The sequence below is a fragment of the Heptranchias perlo genome, chromosome 23, assembly GCF_035084215.1.
Source record: "Heptranchias perlo isolate sHepPer1 chromosome 23, sHepPer1.hap1, whole genome shotgun sequence".
In the NCBI taxonomy this organism is placed as follows: domain Eukaryota; kingdom Metazoa; phylum Chordata; class Chondrichthyes; order Hexanchiformes; family Hexanchidae; genus Heptranchias; species Heptranchias perlo.
In genome coordinates, this window is record NC_090347.1 from 9,642,704 (window position 1) to 9,656,912 (window position 14,209).

The 14,209-nt window shown below is 44.0% G+C and overlaps 1 protein-coding gene across 5 annotated transcripts in view; it reads left to right on the forward strand.

Moving 5' to 3' along the window:
* aatkb (apoptosis-associated tyrosine kinase b) overlaps positions 1-14,209 on the forward strand; it is a 303,879-nt gene that overhangs the window by 260,524 nt on the left and 29,146 nt on the right. For 2 of the 5 annotated variants that reach the window (XM_068003976.1, XM_068003978.1), the window contains 3 exons: positions 644-762; positions 8,660-8,747; positions 13,725-13,808. In XM_068003976.1, coding sequence (XP_067860077.1) covers positions 644-762; positions 8,660-8,747; positions 13,725-13,808 — 291 coding nt within the window. The remainder of the gene's footprint in view (positions 1-643; positions 763-8,659; positions 8,748-13,724; positions 13,809-14,209) is intronic. The other 3 variants (XM_068003979.1, XM_068003980.1, XM_068003977.1) reach the window with 2 other exon arrangements.

A 14,209-nucleotide genomic window follows, 5' to 3' on the forward strand; every position in this document is an offset into this window, starting at 1 on the left:
TCACAGATCCTTTTAAAAAGGGCTGCTCTTTCAAAACTGAGATGAGGAGAAACTTCTTCACTCAGAGGGCAGTAGGTCTGTGGAATTTGCTGCCCCAGGAAGCTGTGGAAGCTACATCATTGAATAAATTTAAAACAGAAATAGACAGTTTCCCAGAAGTAAAGGGAATTAGGGGTTACGGGGAGCGGGCAGGAAATTGGACATGAAGCTGAGTTCGGATCGGTCAAGGCCCTGTGGGTGGTGGAGCGGGCCCAGGGGCTGAGTGGTCGGGTCCAGCTCCTACTTCTTGTGTTCTTTAGATTTGAGGTTAGGATCAGATCAGCCATGATCTTATTGAATGGCGGAGCAGGCTCGAGGGGCCGATTGGCCTACTCCTGCTCCTATTTCTTATATTCTTATACTCCATCTCGTTGAAAACAAGAAGGCCTTTTCAGGATGTGGCCATGATTCTGTAGGTTCCTGTCTGAAGTTGTCCAGCGTGGATTGTTTAATTTGTGAGTAAAGATGGAGAAAAATGATTTTGGCAGCTGCAATGCACTTTCAGAACTCAGGGTGACACAGGAACTTGTGATTTTACAGATTCTAAACCAAAAACCTTTTTTTAAAAAAATCGTACGTATGTATTTTTTTTTACATGCTTCAGGTATTTCTCGGTGAAGTGAACATCAGCCTGAATTCCTGCCAGGTGGTGGTGAAACAGTTAAAAGTCGGTACCAGTCTTCAGGAACAGATGCGATTCCTGGAGGAAGCCCAGCCGCACAGGTGAGTTTTACAAGGTAGCCGCCTCCTTATCCCACACGTTCAGTGCAGACCTCCCTGTCCTCTTCTGAAGGCGTTAACCCTTTTTCTGGGATACTGTTCCACAAACCCCAGGAACCTCCTGCTAACTCAACTGAAGTGGCCATTTACGCATGTTGTTAGCGAGCCTTGACCGGCTATTCGACTGCAGTGTGCGTCGCACCTGATCCAGTCCTCTCCTGACCCGTGCCCACACACTTACTTTTTCAGCAGGGATTGCTAGTTAGTGATGAGTAGGAGCCCGAGCCACTTTTGCCTTCCCTCACTCAGGGCACTAAGGCTCGACTGCAGTGTCCTTACCACAGCCCTGTGCTGAGTGCACAGACTGAGCTCACACCTGGGATCTTCCTGGTCCATATGACTCAGCTGCTTATTGCCATAAACTGGCTAAGCCATCAGGGCGTCAGCAACAGTTTTCAAAAGATGCACTGCTCCACAATTTATTTTCTTTTAATTTAGCTCTAAAACATGTGTTAACTTGAGGGGAAACTCAGCATTTAATTACTGATATGATTTTTCTGATTTTTTTTTATATATAAACGGTATCACTGCTGTTTACATTTCGGATTGTCAAACAACTGTGTGGGCATGTTGATAAGTGTCTACCGCAGACTGTCAACCGACCCAGTGAGTTACTGAGCAGGTAAAAAGATGTGTCAACATCTATAAATCTGGCTTACGGTGCTGTATCTGTCACTGGGAGACATGAAACAAATTAGTGACAACAAGCTCACCGTTTGCAGAATTGTGATAGTATCTCTACCCTGTTGTTCTGTTAGTACTGGTCTTCCCATGATCTCTTTACCTCACGTCCTGGTGATACAAACAATAACAACTTGTGTTTATAGGGCGCTTTTAATGTAGTAAAACATCCCAAAGCGCTTCACAGGAACATTACCAACCAAAAATTGACATCGAGCCACACGAGGAGATATTAGGGCAGGTGACCAAAAGCTTGGTCAAAGAGGTAGGTTTTGAGGAGCGTCTTAAAGGTGGAGAGAGGGGTAGAGAGCCGGGGAGGTTTAGGGAGGGGATTCCAGAGCTTAGGGCCTAGGCAGCTGAAGGCACGGCCGCCAATGGTGGAGCGATTAAAATCGGGGATGCGCAAGAGGCAAGAATTGGAGGAACGCAGAGATCTCGCAGGGTCGTAGGGCTGGAGGAGGTTCCAGAGATAGGGAGGAGCAAGGCCATGGGGGGATTTGAAAACGAGGAAGAGAATTTTACAATGGAGGCGTTCCCGGACCGGGAGCCAATGTAGGTCAGAGAGCACAGGGGTGATGGGGGAATGGGACTTGGTGCGAGTTAGGATACAGGCAGCGGAGTTTTGGATGAGCTCAAGTTTATGGAGGGTGGAAGATGGGAGGCCGGCCTGGACAGCATTGGAATAGTCCAGTCTGGAGGTAACAAAGGCGTGGATGAGTAAAGATTGCGTGACTTTCAGGATCCTTTTTACAACAGGCTCACAGCTGTCTGCTGTCTCTGCCCCGAGACATGATTCTGTGAATGATTTGCATTACCATAGTTAGCAGAAGTGTTTGTTTTTAATTAAATACATCAATCTTCATATTATTACAGTGCTCTAGTTGTTACAGTAATGTTCTCCCAAATAGGACCACTGCTTTAAATGACCATCTTGACTGATTTTGCAGTTTGACTCTCCCTTCAGAGGGAAGGAAATGCTGGTTGCCAGGTTGCAAGGACCAAGTGCAGGGAGGTCTGTGATTTTAGATCCTGGGATGCGTTATCAGTCAGCGACGCTCGCACAATAGTCCCTGCGTTGTCTGCCAATTTCCTCCTCTTTTCCCCCTTCCCGGCTCCTCGCTGGGATATGGGTCATTGGGTGACGAGCATCCTCTGGCGCCTCACCCGGTTGGCCGATCTTCACGTGTAAACCTGGACATTGAGCGTTGACAAGCTGTTCAATCCTGGGAGCTCTGGGGGAAGGTACAGGAGGGAGGCCGATCCCCTCCCCGCTCATTATCCACACGTGCACGTCCCCTGGCAGTCACTGAACAGCAATCAGGAATGGCAATCTTGGCTGATTCTTTTTTCCCCCCTCCCTAATCCAGGAGCACTGAGGTCAATGGTAGCACCTCCACCGGGCTTGTATCAGCTAACCCAGAACGTGCCAAGTATTGAACCTGGGAGCTTCCTTGATTCGTAAAGCCATACAGAACAGCCATGATCTGATTGAATGGAGGAACAGACTCAAGGGGCTGAATGGCCTCCTCCTGTTCCTAGGTCGACCTCAGGCAGACATTGCATAAACTCACTTGAGCCATCAATGTTGTGTTGTGTTAGTATGTTCTGTCTTTAGTGATTTTGCAAGCCAGAAGGTTGTTAATATGTTGGTTAATTCAGCTGCAGAAGCTGTTTCGTTCTGCATATGGAAACAACAGGGGCAGGACTGCAGGTGTGAGTGTACTGGACAATGAGGCAAGATGCATCTTCCCTGGTTAGACCCCATCTGGAGTACTGCATTCAGTTCTGGGCACCATATCTCAGGAAGGATATATTGGCCGTGGAGGGGGTGCAGTGCAGATTCACCAGAATAATATCGGGGCTAAAAGGATTAAATTATGAGGACAGGTTGCATAGACTAGGCTTGTAGTCCCTTGAGTATAGAAGATTAAGGGGTGAACTAAATGAGGTGTTTAAGAAGTTTAAAGGATTTGATAGGGTAGACAGAGAGAAACTATTTCCTCTGGTGAGAGAGTCCAGAACAAGGGGGCATAACCTTAAAATTGGAGCTAGGCCGTTCAGGGGTGATGTCAGGAAGCACTTCTTCACACAAAGGGTTGTGGAAATCCTGAACTCTCCCCCCGCCCCCAAAAGCTGTTGAGGCTGGGGGTCAATTGAAAATTTCAAAATTGAGATTGATAGATTTTTGTTAGGCAAGTGTATTAAGGGCTACGGAACCAAGACGGGTAGATGGAGTTAAGATACGGATCAGCCACGATCTGATTGAATGGAGGAACAGGCTCGAGGGGCTGAATGGCCTGCTCCTGTTCCTATGTTTTGTTAATACGTTCCCGCCCCATCGCGCTTGCTTTGTTAGCCAACAGAAGCAGGTGAGGAGATACATTACGAAGCAGCTCAGGTCACTGTTTAATTAAAGCAGATCCGAAGGCTGCACATTTTATGCCATGTGCACCTACCCCATTGCCCAGGACGTCATCACTGTTTGGCAAGTGAGATTGCAGCCAGTTGGAGCTGCTTTCAGCTAGGAGGCTGCAGGCTGCTACCTTCTAATTGAAGGAGCTAACAGAGGCTGATGATTTCACAAGATAACTCCTTGGGATCAATTAAGATGTGAGCAGCAAAGGAAATGAAGCAGTGATGCGAGACAAAGGAGCGGAAATGGAAAAAGCCGATGAGCTAATAAAATGGAATTAAAATATAACCAAAAAAAAAAATCAAAATGTTTAAATACAAACAAATGAAATAAAGAACAGGTAACCACAGAAAAATCAAAAACGATCAAGTATTTAGAGAGAAAAAATGGAACGCTGAAAGAAAAGCGGAAAATGCTGGAAATCTAGAACCATAGAAAAGATACAGCACAGAAGGGGCCATTCGGCCCATCGTGTCCACGCCGGCTCGAAGAACAACCAGGTGCCCATTCTAATCCCACCTTCCAGCACCCGGTCCGTATACGGCAGGTTCCTTCAGGATCAACGAAGAGAAAAGAGGTTAAGGTCTCGGCTGACTCGGTTTAGTCAGAACGGAACAAAGGAAGACGGGTGAATTCACTTTACAGGGCTGACCAAAATAGCGAGGGGAAGGGGAGAACAACAGGGAGAGGCCATGAGTCAGATATGAAATCAAGAATCTAATTACATTAAAAAAAAAATAGAACGTCCAAGGAATAAAAGAGATTAAAGCAGATCCGAACTGAAAGAAGCTTTGCTTTCTTTAAAAAAAAGAATATAAAATAATGTACTAAAAGGATCCCTCCATCATGCTGACATCTCCCACCCCTGATATTTCATTAGCATATGATCTTGCACTGTATTGGCATTTTTAGTGTTGGTCACTTGTAAAGGCAAGAGGCACATCATTACGTTTTCAAGTACAGAACTTTAAAAAAAAATCTCATTGTAATAAATTGTCATTAAATTCCTGATTAAAAATGAGGTATTATTGAACCCTGCATAAACTTGAGCTCATCCAAAACTCTGCTTGCCCGTATCCTAACTCGCACCAAGTCCCGTTCACCCATCACCCCTGTGCTCGCTGACCTACATTGGCTCCAGGTCCGGGAACACCTCGATTTCAAAATTCTCATCCTTGTTTCCAAATCCCCCCATGGCCTCGCTCCTCCCTATCTCTGTAACCTCCCTCGCCCCTCCCTATCTCTGTAACCTCCCTCGCTCCTCCCTATCTCTGTAACCTCCCTCGCTCCTCCCTATCTCTGTAACCTCCCTCGCTCCTCCCTATCTCTGTAACCTCCCTCGCTCCTCCCTATCTCTGTAACCTCCCTCGCTCCTCCCTATCTCTGTAACCTCCTCCAGCCCTACGACCCTACGAGATCTCGCCGCTCCTCCAATTCTGGCCTCTCGCACATCCCCGATTCTAATCGCTCCACCATTGGCGGCCGTGCCTTCAGCTGCCCAAGCTCCGAAATTCCCTCCCTAAACCTCTTCGCATCTCTCTCTTCCTTTAAGATGCTGCTTAATACCTACCTGTCAACTGTCTTAATATTTCCTTATAGAATCATAGAAAGTTACGGCTCAGAAGGAGGCCATTCGGCCCATCGTGTCCGTGCTGGCTGAAAAAGAGCTATCCAGCTTAATCCCACTTTCTAGCACTTGGTCCGTAGCCCTGTAGGTTACGGCACTTCAAGTGCACATCCAAGTACTTTTTAAATGTGTTGAGGGTTTCTGCCTCTACCACCCTTTCAGGCTGTGAGTTCCAGACACCCACCACCCCTGGGTGAAAAAGATTTTCCTCAGCTCCCCTCAAATCCTTCTACCAATTACTTTAAATCTATGCCCCCTGGTCACTGACCCCTCTGCTAAGGGTATTAGGTCCGCCCTACCCACTCCATCTGATTTTGCACACCTCAATTAAATCTCCCCTCCGCCTCCTTCGTTCCAAAGAAAACAACCCCAGCCTACCCAATCTTTTCTCATAGCTAAAATTCCCCAGCCCTGGCAACATCCTCGTAAATCTCCTCTGCACCCTCTCTAGTGCAATCACGTCTTTCCTGCAATGTGGTGACCAGAACTGTACGCAGAACTCGAGCAGTGGCCTAACTGGTGTTTTATACAGTTATGTGGCTCTGCGTCAAATTTTTTGTTTGATAACGCTCCTGTAAAACGCAAGTTGTTGTTGTTGTTGATCAGGTTTAGAGATCTCAGGCTCTGTTCCACTGCATTGAGCTTACACTGAATTTGGTGCAGACTATCCAACCTACCTGTTTGTGCCAGTAGTTACCTTATATTGGAGTTCCTGGTGCACTGCACAAAGGCGTGTTAATGCAGTCAGTGCTGCATTGCATCACTCAACATCCTTTTTTGGCTTGAGCCCTGGGAAGGAGTGCACACAGAAGACACTGGTGCACGCTGATAAAGAAAGAGGGAAGTTGCATTTATACAGTACCTCTCATCACCTCGGGACGTCCCAGAGTGCTTTACAACCAAACAAAGTACTTTTTAAGTCAGTGTTGTAATGTAGGGGAAAATATAAAAATAAATAATAGAAGTTAAAACTGTGATGAGGTTTCCTAAGCTGGAAACTGACACGCTCCTCTGCTGTACACAAAATTCCAGAAACAGGAAGTATGGATTCAAGATAAGGAGAGCGAAGACAATAGGCAATTCAGACAGAATACATTGAGCTAAAGGATAATCAATATGTGAAAGAAGGATAATCAATATGTGGTAGAAACTTTCAAACAAGAATATTGAAGGAAATAGACTAGTTCCTGACATCCTGGCTATTAAAGTTTATAAATGATACAGAGATAACTTACAGGAAAGAAAGGGCCAACATCAATTAATTACCAATAAATACTAAAAGGGCCATTCCTGCTCTTCCACCATTTTCTTTTTAAATTTTAACAAGTTGCTGAAGAATTGCTAGATTCACAAATCGTTTTTAAAAGATTATTTGTAAAGAATGTTCAGGCCCCGAAATTGTGATTTTCCACCCCTCCAGTGGAAGTGGAGTAGAGCAGGCCATTGGTTGAGGGTTTTTTTTTTAATTACTTTCTTAGCAGATCTTTCTCTGAACACCATCCACTCCTTTGATTGCTTTGATTATCTCTCTGCCAAGGTGTGACAACGGGTAGTTGGAAAGATTATCTGTAATCACCAGGCATTGTTCTCTGACTATATATGCTGTGCATTTACGGAATCCCACACTCACCTGACGAAGGAGGAAGCCTCTGAAAGCTTGTGATTCCAAATAAAGCTGTTGGACCATAACCTGGTGTTGTAAGACTCCTTACATTTGTCCACTCCAGTCCATCACCGGCATCTCCACATCATTTCTGACAAAGGGAAGACAAATGCTTCTCAGAAAGGGAGTAGCCCACGGGTCTTTCTTGAAATTATATAGATGTTTCAAGATATCGAGTCTCATTTTGTCTCTGCATCTGTTGCATGCAGGTCAAAAGCTGTTGACCAACTAATATAGCGAAAGTATTCCATCCTTACACCCATAAATGCAGTGTTGCCTTTGTGAAGTCAGTCTGTGAGAAAAGGAGCATCTCATTCAAGCATGACATGTCTAGCAAGTGCTGTCTATGCTCCGGCTATCCTGATTAGATTATATCATGTCCTAATGGTCCAATGATACAAGTTAATAGTTCATAGCACTTGCGTATGCTCAGTGATTGTTTCTCCAGACACGTACATATGTTAGTAATCAACACTGCCAATTTGTGAAACAAAGTAAGTAATGCTGGAGACACCCAGCAAATCAGTCAACATCTGTGGAGAGAGCAGATAAGTTCAGGTTTAAACCCTCCACCAGAACAGTGCTGACAGAGGGTCTTGTCAGTTCTCCCCACTGGCAGGAGGGTCTGTAACCAAAGGACACAGATATAAAGTAAAAGAACCAAAGGGGAGATGAGGAGAATTTTATTATGCAGTGAGTTGTTATGATCTGGAATGCGCTGCCTGAAAGGGTGGTGGAAGCAGATTCAATGGTAACTTTCGAGAGGGAATTGGATAAATACTTGAAGGGGAAAAAATTACAGGGGAAAGAGCAGGGAGTGGAACTAATTGGATAGCTCTTTCAAAGAGGCATGATGGGCCAAATGGCCTTCTGTGCTATATCATTCTACACTGATTGACCTGCAGAATGTTTCCAGCACTTTCTATTTTTGTTTCAGATTTTCAGCATTTGTAGTATTTTGCTTTATTACTAATATTAGCTTGTGGCTTGACTTTCTGGCATGCTTCGTGCAGATCTAAAGGAACCGAAGTCAGTTCCCCACCATGTAGTTGCAGATGCCATTTTCAGACTGGCATCTTTCTTAAAATAACCTGTTTTTAAGCTCAGCAATGCAGTAGCGAGAGGAAACCGATAGCCAAAATGACTCTGTTTTTGCAAAGGCTGTTGTATGATATTCCTTTTGTCCATCACTTTAAGGTGTTATCCCAAAGCCTTTATTAAAATTCAAGTGTGTTCTTAACCCTTCGGTCATTAGGGTAATTGAAGTGTCAGTCTTCATGGTGCCATGTGATGATTCTTCATAATGTTCAGAATATTAAGCGTGCAAGACTTATCAGTGGGAGTGCAATGTTTGAAAGCTACCAGAGAAATTTAGTGTTCAAAGAGTTCGCCTGTAAGTGTCTTAACACATTAATATTCCACTCACTAACATTTCGCAGTCATATTTTTTGTACAGAAGCCTCCAGCATCCCAATCTGCTTCAGTGCCTGGCTCAGTTTACAGAGGTGACGCCTTATCTCCTAGTCATGGAGTTCTGCCAGCTGGTGAGTACACAACGAGTTCTGGAAGTTTGTTATCGCAGAGGATACAGTATTTCGCCATTTTGCTACACCTCGTGACTTGAGAACTCGCAAGCGAGGCCCAGCTTAATGGCAACAATTTGTCTTTGATTGATTTTACTCCCACAGAATCATTATGGCAGTGGCAGTTTAGCAGGAACAATGCTGATGTGGATTGTTACCGTGGTCATTGCTGGCTGCAATCTTCTTTCTTTAATTGCTTTTGGAATTCACGAGCCGATCTCCCGTGGCACTGCTCACGGTTACAGTGTTGTGTTAAGAGTAGCAACGTGCGGGAGGCATTAAATGCCACCTAGTGGCCGCAGCCTGAAACCAAAACATCATAGAATCACAGAAAATTTACGGCACAGAAGGAGGCCATTCGGCCCATCGTGTCCGCGCCGGCTGAGAAACGAGCCACCCAGCCTAATCCCATTTTCCCGCATTTGGTCCGTAGCCCTGCAGGTCACGGCTCTTCAGGTGCACATCCAGGTATTTTTTAAATGAGTTGAGGGTTTCTGCCTCTACCACCCTCTCAGGCAGTGAGTTCCAGACCCCCACCACCCTCTGGGTGAAAACATTTTTACTCATTTCCGCTCTAATCCTTCAACCAATCACTTTAAATCTATGCTCCCTGGTTATTGACCCCTCCGCTAAGGGAAATAGGTCCTTCCTATCCATTCTATCTCGGCCCCTCAGAATTTTGTACACCTCAATCAAATCACCCCTCAGCCTCCTCTGTTCCAAGGAAAACAACCCCAGCCTATCCAATCGGTCATCATAGCTAAAATTCTCCAGTCCTGGCAACATCCTCGTAAATCTCCTCTGCACCCTCTCTAGTGCAATTACATCCTCCCTGTAATGTGGTGACCAGAACTGTGCGCAGTACTCAAGCTGTGGCCTAACTAGTGTTTTATACAGTTCCAGCATGACATCCCAGCTTTTATATTCTATGTCTCGGCTAATAAGGGAAAGCATTCCATAAGCCTTCTTAACCACCTTATTTACTTGTCCTGCTACTTTCAGAGATCTGTGGACATACACTCCAAGGTCCCTCACTTCCTCTACACCTCTCAGTATCCTCCCATTTATTGTGTATTCCCTTGCCTTGTTTGCTCTCCCCAAATGCATTACCTCACACTTCTTTGGATTGAACTCCATTTGCCACTTTTCTGCCCATCTGACCAGTCCATTGATATCTTCCTGCAGTCTACAGCTTTCCTCCTCACTATCAACCACACGGCCTATCTTTGTGTCATCTGCAAATTTCTTAATCATGCCCCCTACCTTTAATGTAAAGAATCTTACAACACCAGGTTATAGTCCAACAATTTTATTTGAAAATCACAAGCTTTTGGAGGCTTTCTCCTTCGTCAGGTGACCTACCTTTAAGTCCAAATCGTTAATGTATACCACAAAAAACAAAGGACCTAGTACCGAGCCCTGTGGAACCCCACTGGAAACAGCCTTCCAGTCGCAAAAACACCCGTCGACCATTATCCTTTGCTTCCTGCCGCTGAGCCAATTTTGGAACAATTTGCCACATTCCCTTGGATCCCATGGGCCTTTACTTTTTTGACCAATCTGCCATGTGGGACCTTGTCAAAAGCCTTGCTAAAATCCATGTAGACTACGTCAATTGCGCCACCCTCATCAATCCCACTTGTCATCTCCTCGAAAAATTCAATCAAGTTAGTCAGACACGACCTCCCCTGAACAAATCCATGCTGACTGTCCTTGATTAGTCTGTGCCTTTCTAAGTGACAGTTTATCCTGTCCCTCAGAATTGATTCCAATAATTTGCCCACCACCGAGGTTAGGCTGACGGGCCTGTAATTACTCGGTCTATCCTTCGCTCCCTTTTTAAACAACGGTACAACGTTAGCAGTCCTCCAATCCTCCAGCACTACGCCTGTATCCAGTGAAGTTTAGAAAATTATTGTTAAAGCCTCCGCTATTTCCTCCCTGGCTTCTTTTAACAGCCTGGGATACATTTCATCCGGCCCTGGTGATTTATCCACTTTCAAAGATGCTAATCCCCTTAATACTTCCTCTCTCATTATGTCTATCCCATCCAATATTTCACACTCCTCCTCCTACTCCTCAACTTCAATCCCTGAATCATCCCTCTCCTTTGTGAAGACAGATGCAACGTATTCATTAAGAACCATACCAACATCTCCGCCTCCACACATAGTTTTCCTTTTTGGTCTCTAATAGGCCCTACTCTTTCCTTAGTTATCCTCTTGATCTTAATGTATTTATAAAACATCTTTGGGTTGTCTTTGATTTTACCTGCTAATATTTTTTCATGCCCTCTCTTTGCTTTCCTAATTTCCTTTTTAACTTCACCCCTGCACTTTGCACACTCTCTAAGCTTCCTGTAGTATTGAGTTCCTGGTGTCTATCATAGGCTTTCTTTTTCTGCCTTATCATATCCTGAATGCTTCTTGACATCTAGGGGGCTCTAGATTTGGCAGCCCTTCTCTTTTTCTTTGTGGGAACATGTTTATCCTGAACCCCCTGAATCACCCCTTTGAATGTCTTCCATTGCTCTGACACTGATTTACCTTCAAGTAGCTGTTTCCAGTTTACTTCTGCTAAATCACTTCTCAGTTTAGTAAAATTGGCCTTTTCCCAATTGAAAACTTTAACTCCTGCTCTGTCTTTGTCCTTTTCCATAACTATGCCAAAACTAACTGTATTATGGTCATCTGGACCTGTTTACATAAGGATTTCCCATTATAACTGATTACATAGGCAACTTCAATGTTAAATGTTGATGTAAGATCATGACAATGGGAAGTGAAGTTTAAGAACAGGAAGTGGACCCTACACAAGATTTTTAACATAATATATAGATGATTTTTAAAAAGTCCTGTTTTTCCTCCTTTCATTTATTAAACGCACAAGCCCTTGTTATAAGAACTTTCCGATTGCAAGAGCACTTTTGGACAAATAGGATTTTTTTTGCTCCATTAGTTTTTCTCGCCCGCCATGCATAAGATCAAAGGTCAACAGCAGAAACCAATCTGTGGCAAGAGAAGGAAGATGCCCGATCGTACCTCACACCATTTCATGCAGATCCTGACCTACTAACAAAACCTTCTAGATGTTGAACTGAAACCTAGTTCCATAAGGGGGGCAATTAACAGCCATGTCGACATTAATCCCTCCTTAGAAGAATTTTCAGATCGTTTTTGAAAGTGGGCAAGATTACGCCTTGGGCCCACAGTCCCAGCATGGAATCAGAATTTGGTATTGCACAGATTAATGGATCCATCACATCTGGGGCTGTGGCAGTCCCGAGCACCAATCTGGAGGCTCAGCTGCCAGTTAGCAGGGTAATTGGTTTTCATGTTTTGGTTAGTTCAGAGTCATTGGTGTCCTAGTCCGTGGAGGCTGAAAAACAAACCAGCAAGTGGGCAGTGATCAAGTTCCAGAGAGGCTGTGCTACCTCAACTCAGCAAGCCCTGTCCACTCTGTGCCATCTGAAATGGACGTGTACTGGGCTCCATGGAAGAGCCTCAAGATAAAAACCAGGAAGAAACTTTGTGGATATATATATCGACTTCTCACCCTTAGTCTTACCCATGATGTGGAGATGCCGGTGATGGACTGGGGTTGACAATTGTAAACAATTTTACAACACCAAGTTATAGTCCAACGATTTTATTTGAAATCTACAAGCTTTCGGAGGCTTCCTCCTTCCTCAGGTAAGCCTCCGAAAGCTTGTAGATTTCAAATAAAATCGTTGGACTATAACTTGGCGTTGTAAAATTGTTTACAATTAGTCTTACCTTCACCTTTAACACAAAAAGAAAGAGGACAGTGGGTTTTTTGTGTGGACATCCTCACTTATCCTTCTGCCCTCTTGCCTCCTCTGGCTTCATTCGGGAGGCTGGGGATTACCATTTATATACAAGAAACCATTGCCCTGGCTGAATAAGTCTTAAAGGGGAGGTGACACTTGTGATTCCTTCTCATTAATGCTGACCTTACCATGGTGTGTGGAAGATTCCACTCTGCAAAAAAGAGGAGGGAGTGGATTATACTTGGAGTACGTGTTCTTCAAGTTTTATTGTACATCTTCCTGAGACCTGTATGGCACAAAACCTGCTTTAGATTCCTCAGAGTTTTTTTTTAGCCGGGATAGATAAAGATGGCTTGTGATAGTTATTATGTTCTTGAGAGAAATGTTTACAAATAATAGGGCATTGCTTGAAGACCAGGATTAGAGCAGAGGATGATGATTTTATAGCTAACAGCTGCCACTGTGATTTGTCAGTATTCCCAGAAAACTCCTTTGGGGTTGAAAGAGGGTAGGAGAGACATTCAACACTCGCTGTTTAAAGCTTCCTTTTTCTGCTTACCAAGACAGCATTTACTTGTCAAGTGATAACCTCATTACCACAGTATTTTGACACATACACTGCATACACATTGAAAGGTCAAAGTTGGAGCATTAGTGAACATCACTAAACTAAGCTGGACTGAGCAATATCACAAGCCTCAGTCCGTGTTAATATTATAAGGTGCTGTATTTTCTTTTTGTGGCTTTAGCATTCTCCAGTGGAGCAAACATATTATAGGTACCTGTAGAAACGAGCTTCCTGAAAATATTGCCATTGAATTTTACAACAGCAACTTGCATTTAAATAGCCTGGCTGCATCACTTTCTGTGTAATATGTACTAATAACCTAGCTGGATTCTGGCAATACCTTTTTTAAGGTAAAGTTTGTTTTTTAAAAAAAAACACATCTGAAATGTATTTACTGGGGATACTGAACATGGTCCCTTCGGGCCTGTGAAGGGGAAATAAAAGCTGAAATTGGTGGAAATGCACAACAGGTCAGTCAGCATCGAAAACAGAGGTTAATGTTTTGAGTGGGACCTTTCGTCAGGTCGGTTGTGATCAAAGGTCCCGCCTCGAATGCTGACGTGTCTTTTTTTTCTTTCAGATTCCGACAGACCTGCTGTGCGTTTCCAGCCTTTGTATTTTTTTTTTCTTTTTGATCTGGAGCAAGGGAAAGGGTTTGGTACAGGTGCATTCCCACCAGCTGCTTTAGTACTACTCGGTTTGTGTTTAAAGGTCTGTCGATGACTAACCCAGCGTGAATTGTTAAAACTGTTGGACGGCAAAAAAAAATACCAAAGTCTACGGTCTTCAAGTCAAACATACTGAACTTCTATTCTAATTAGCAGGCTGACTGCCTCCAGTAAATTCAACCAGATTTGTTTGGTAGTCTGAAGTTCAAATAGCTTGTTAAATATAAATAGTTGAACCAGTGATATTTTAAAACGCACATCTCATGATTATTGCTACAAGGGCATCAATCTGGATATACTATGCCTCCTGGTGGTTTTGTCTCATCGTTACAGCTCTCAAAAAAAAATGTCAAAAGTGAAAATACTGGAAGTAACATAGGAACATAGGAAGTCAAAA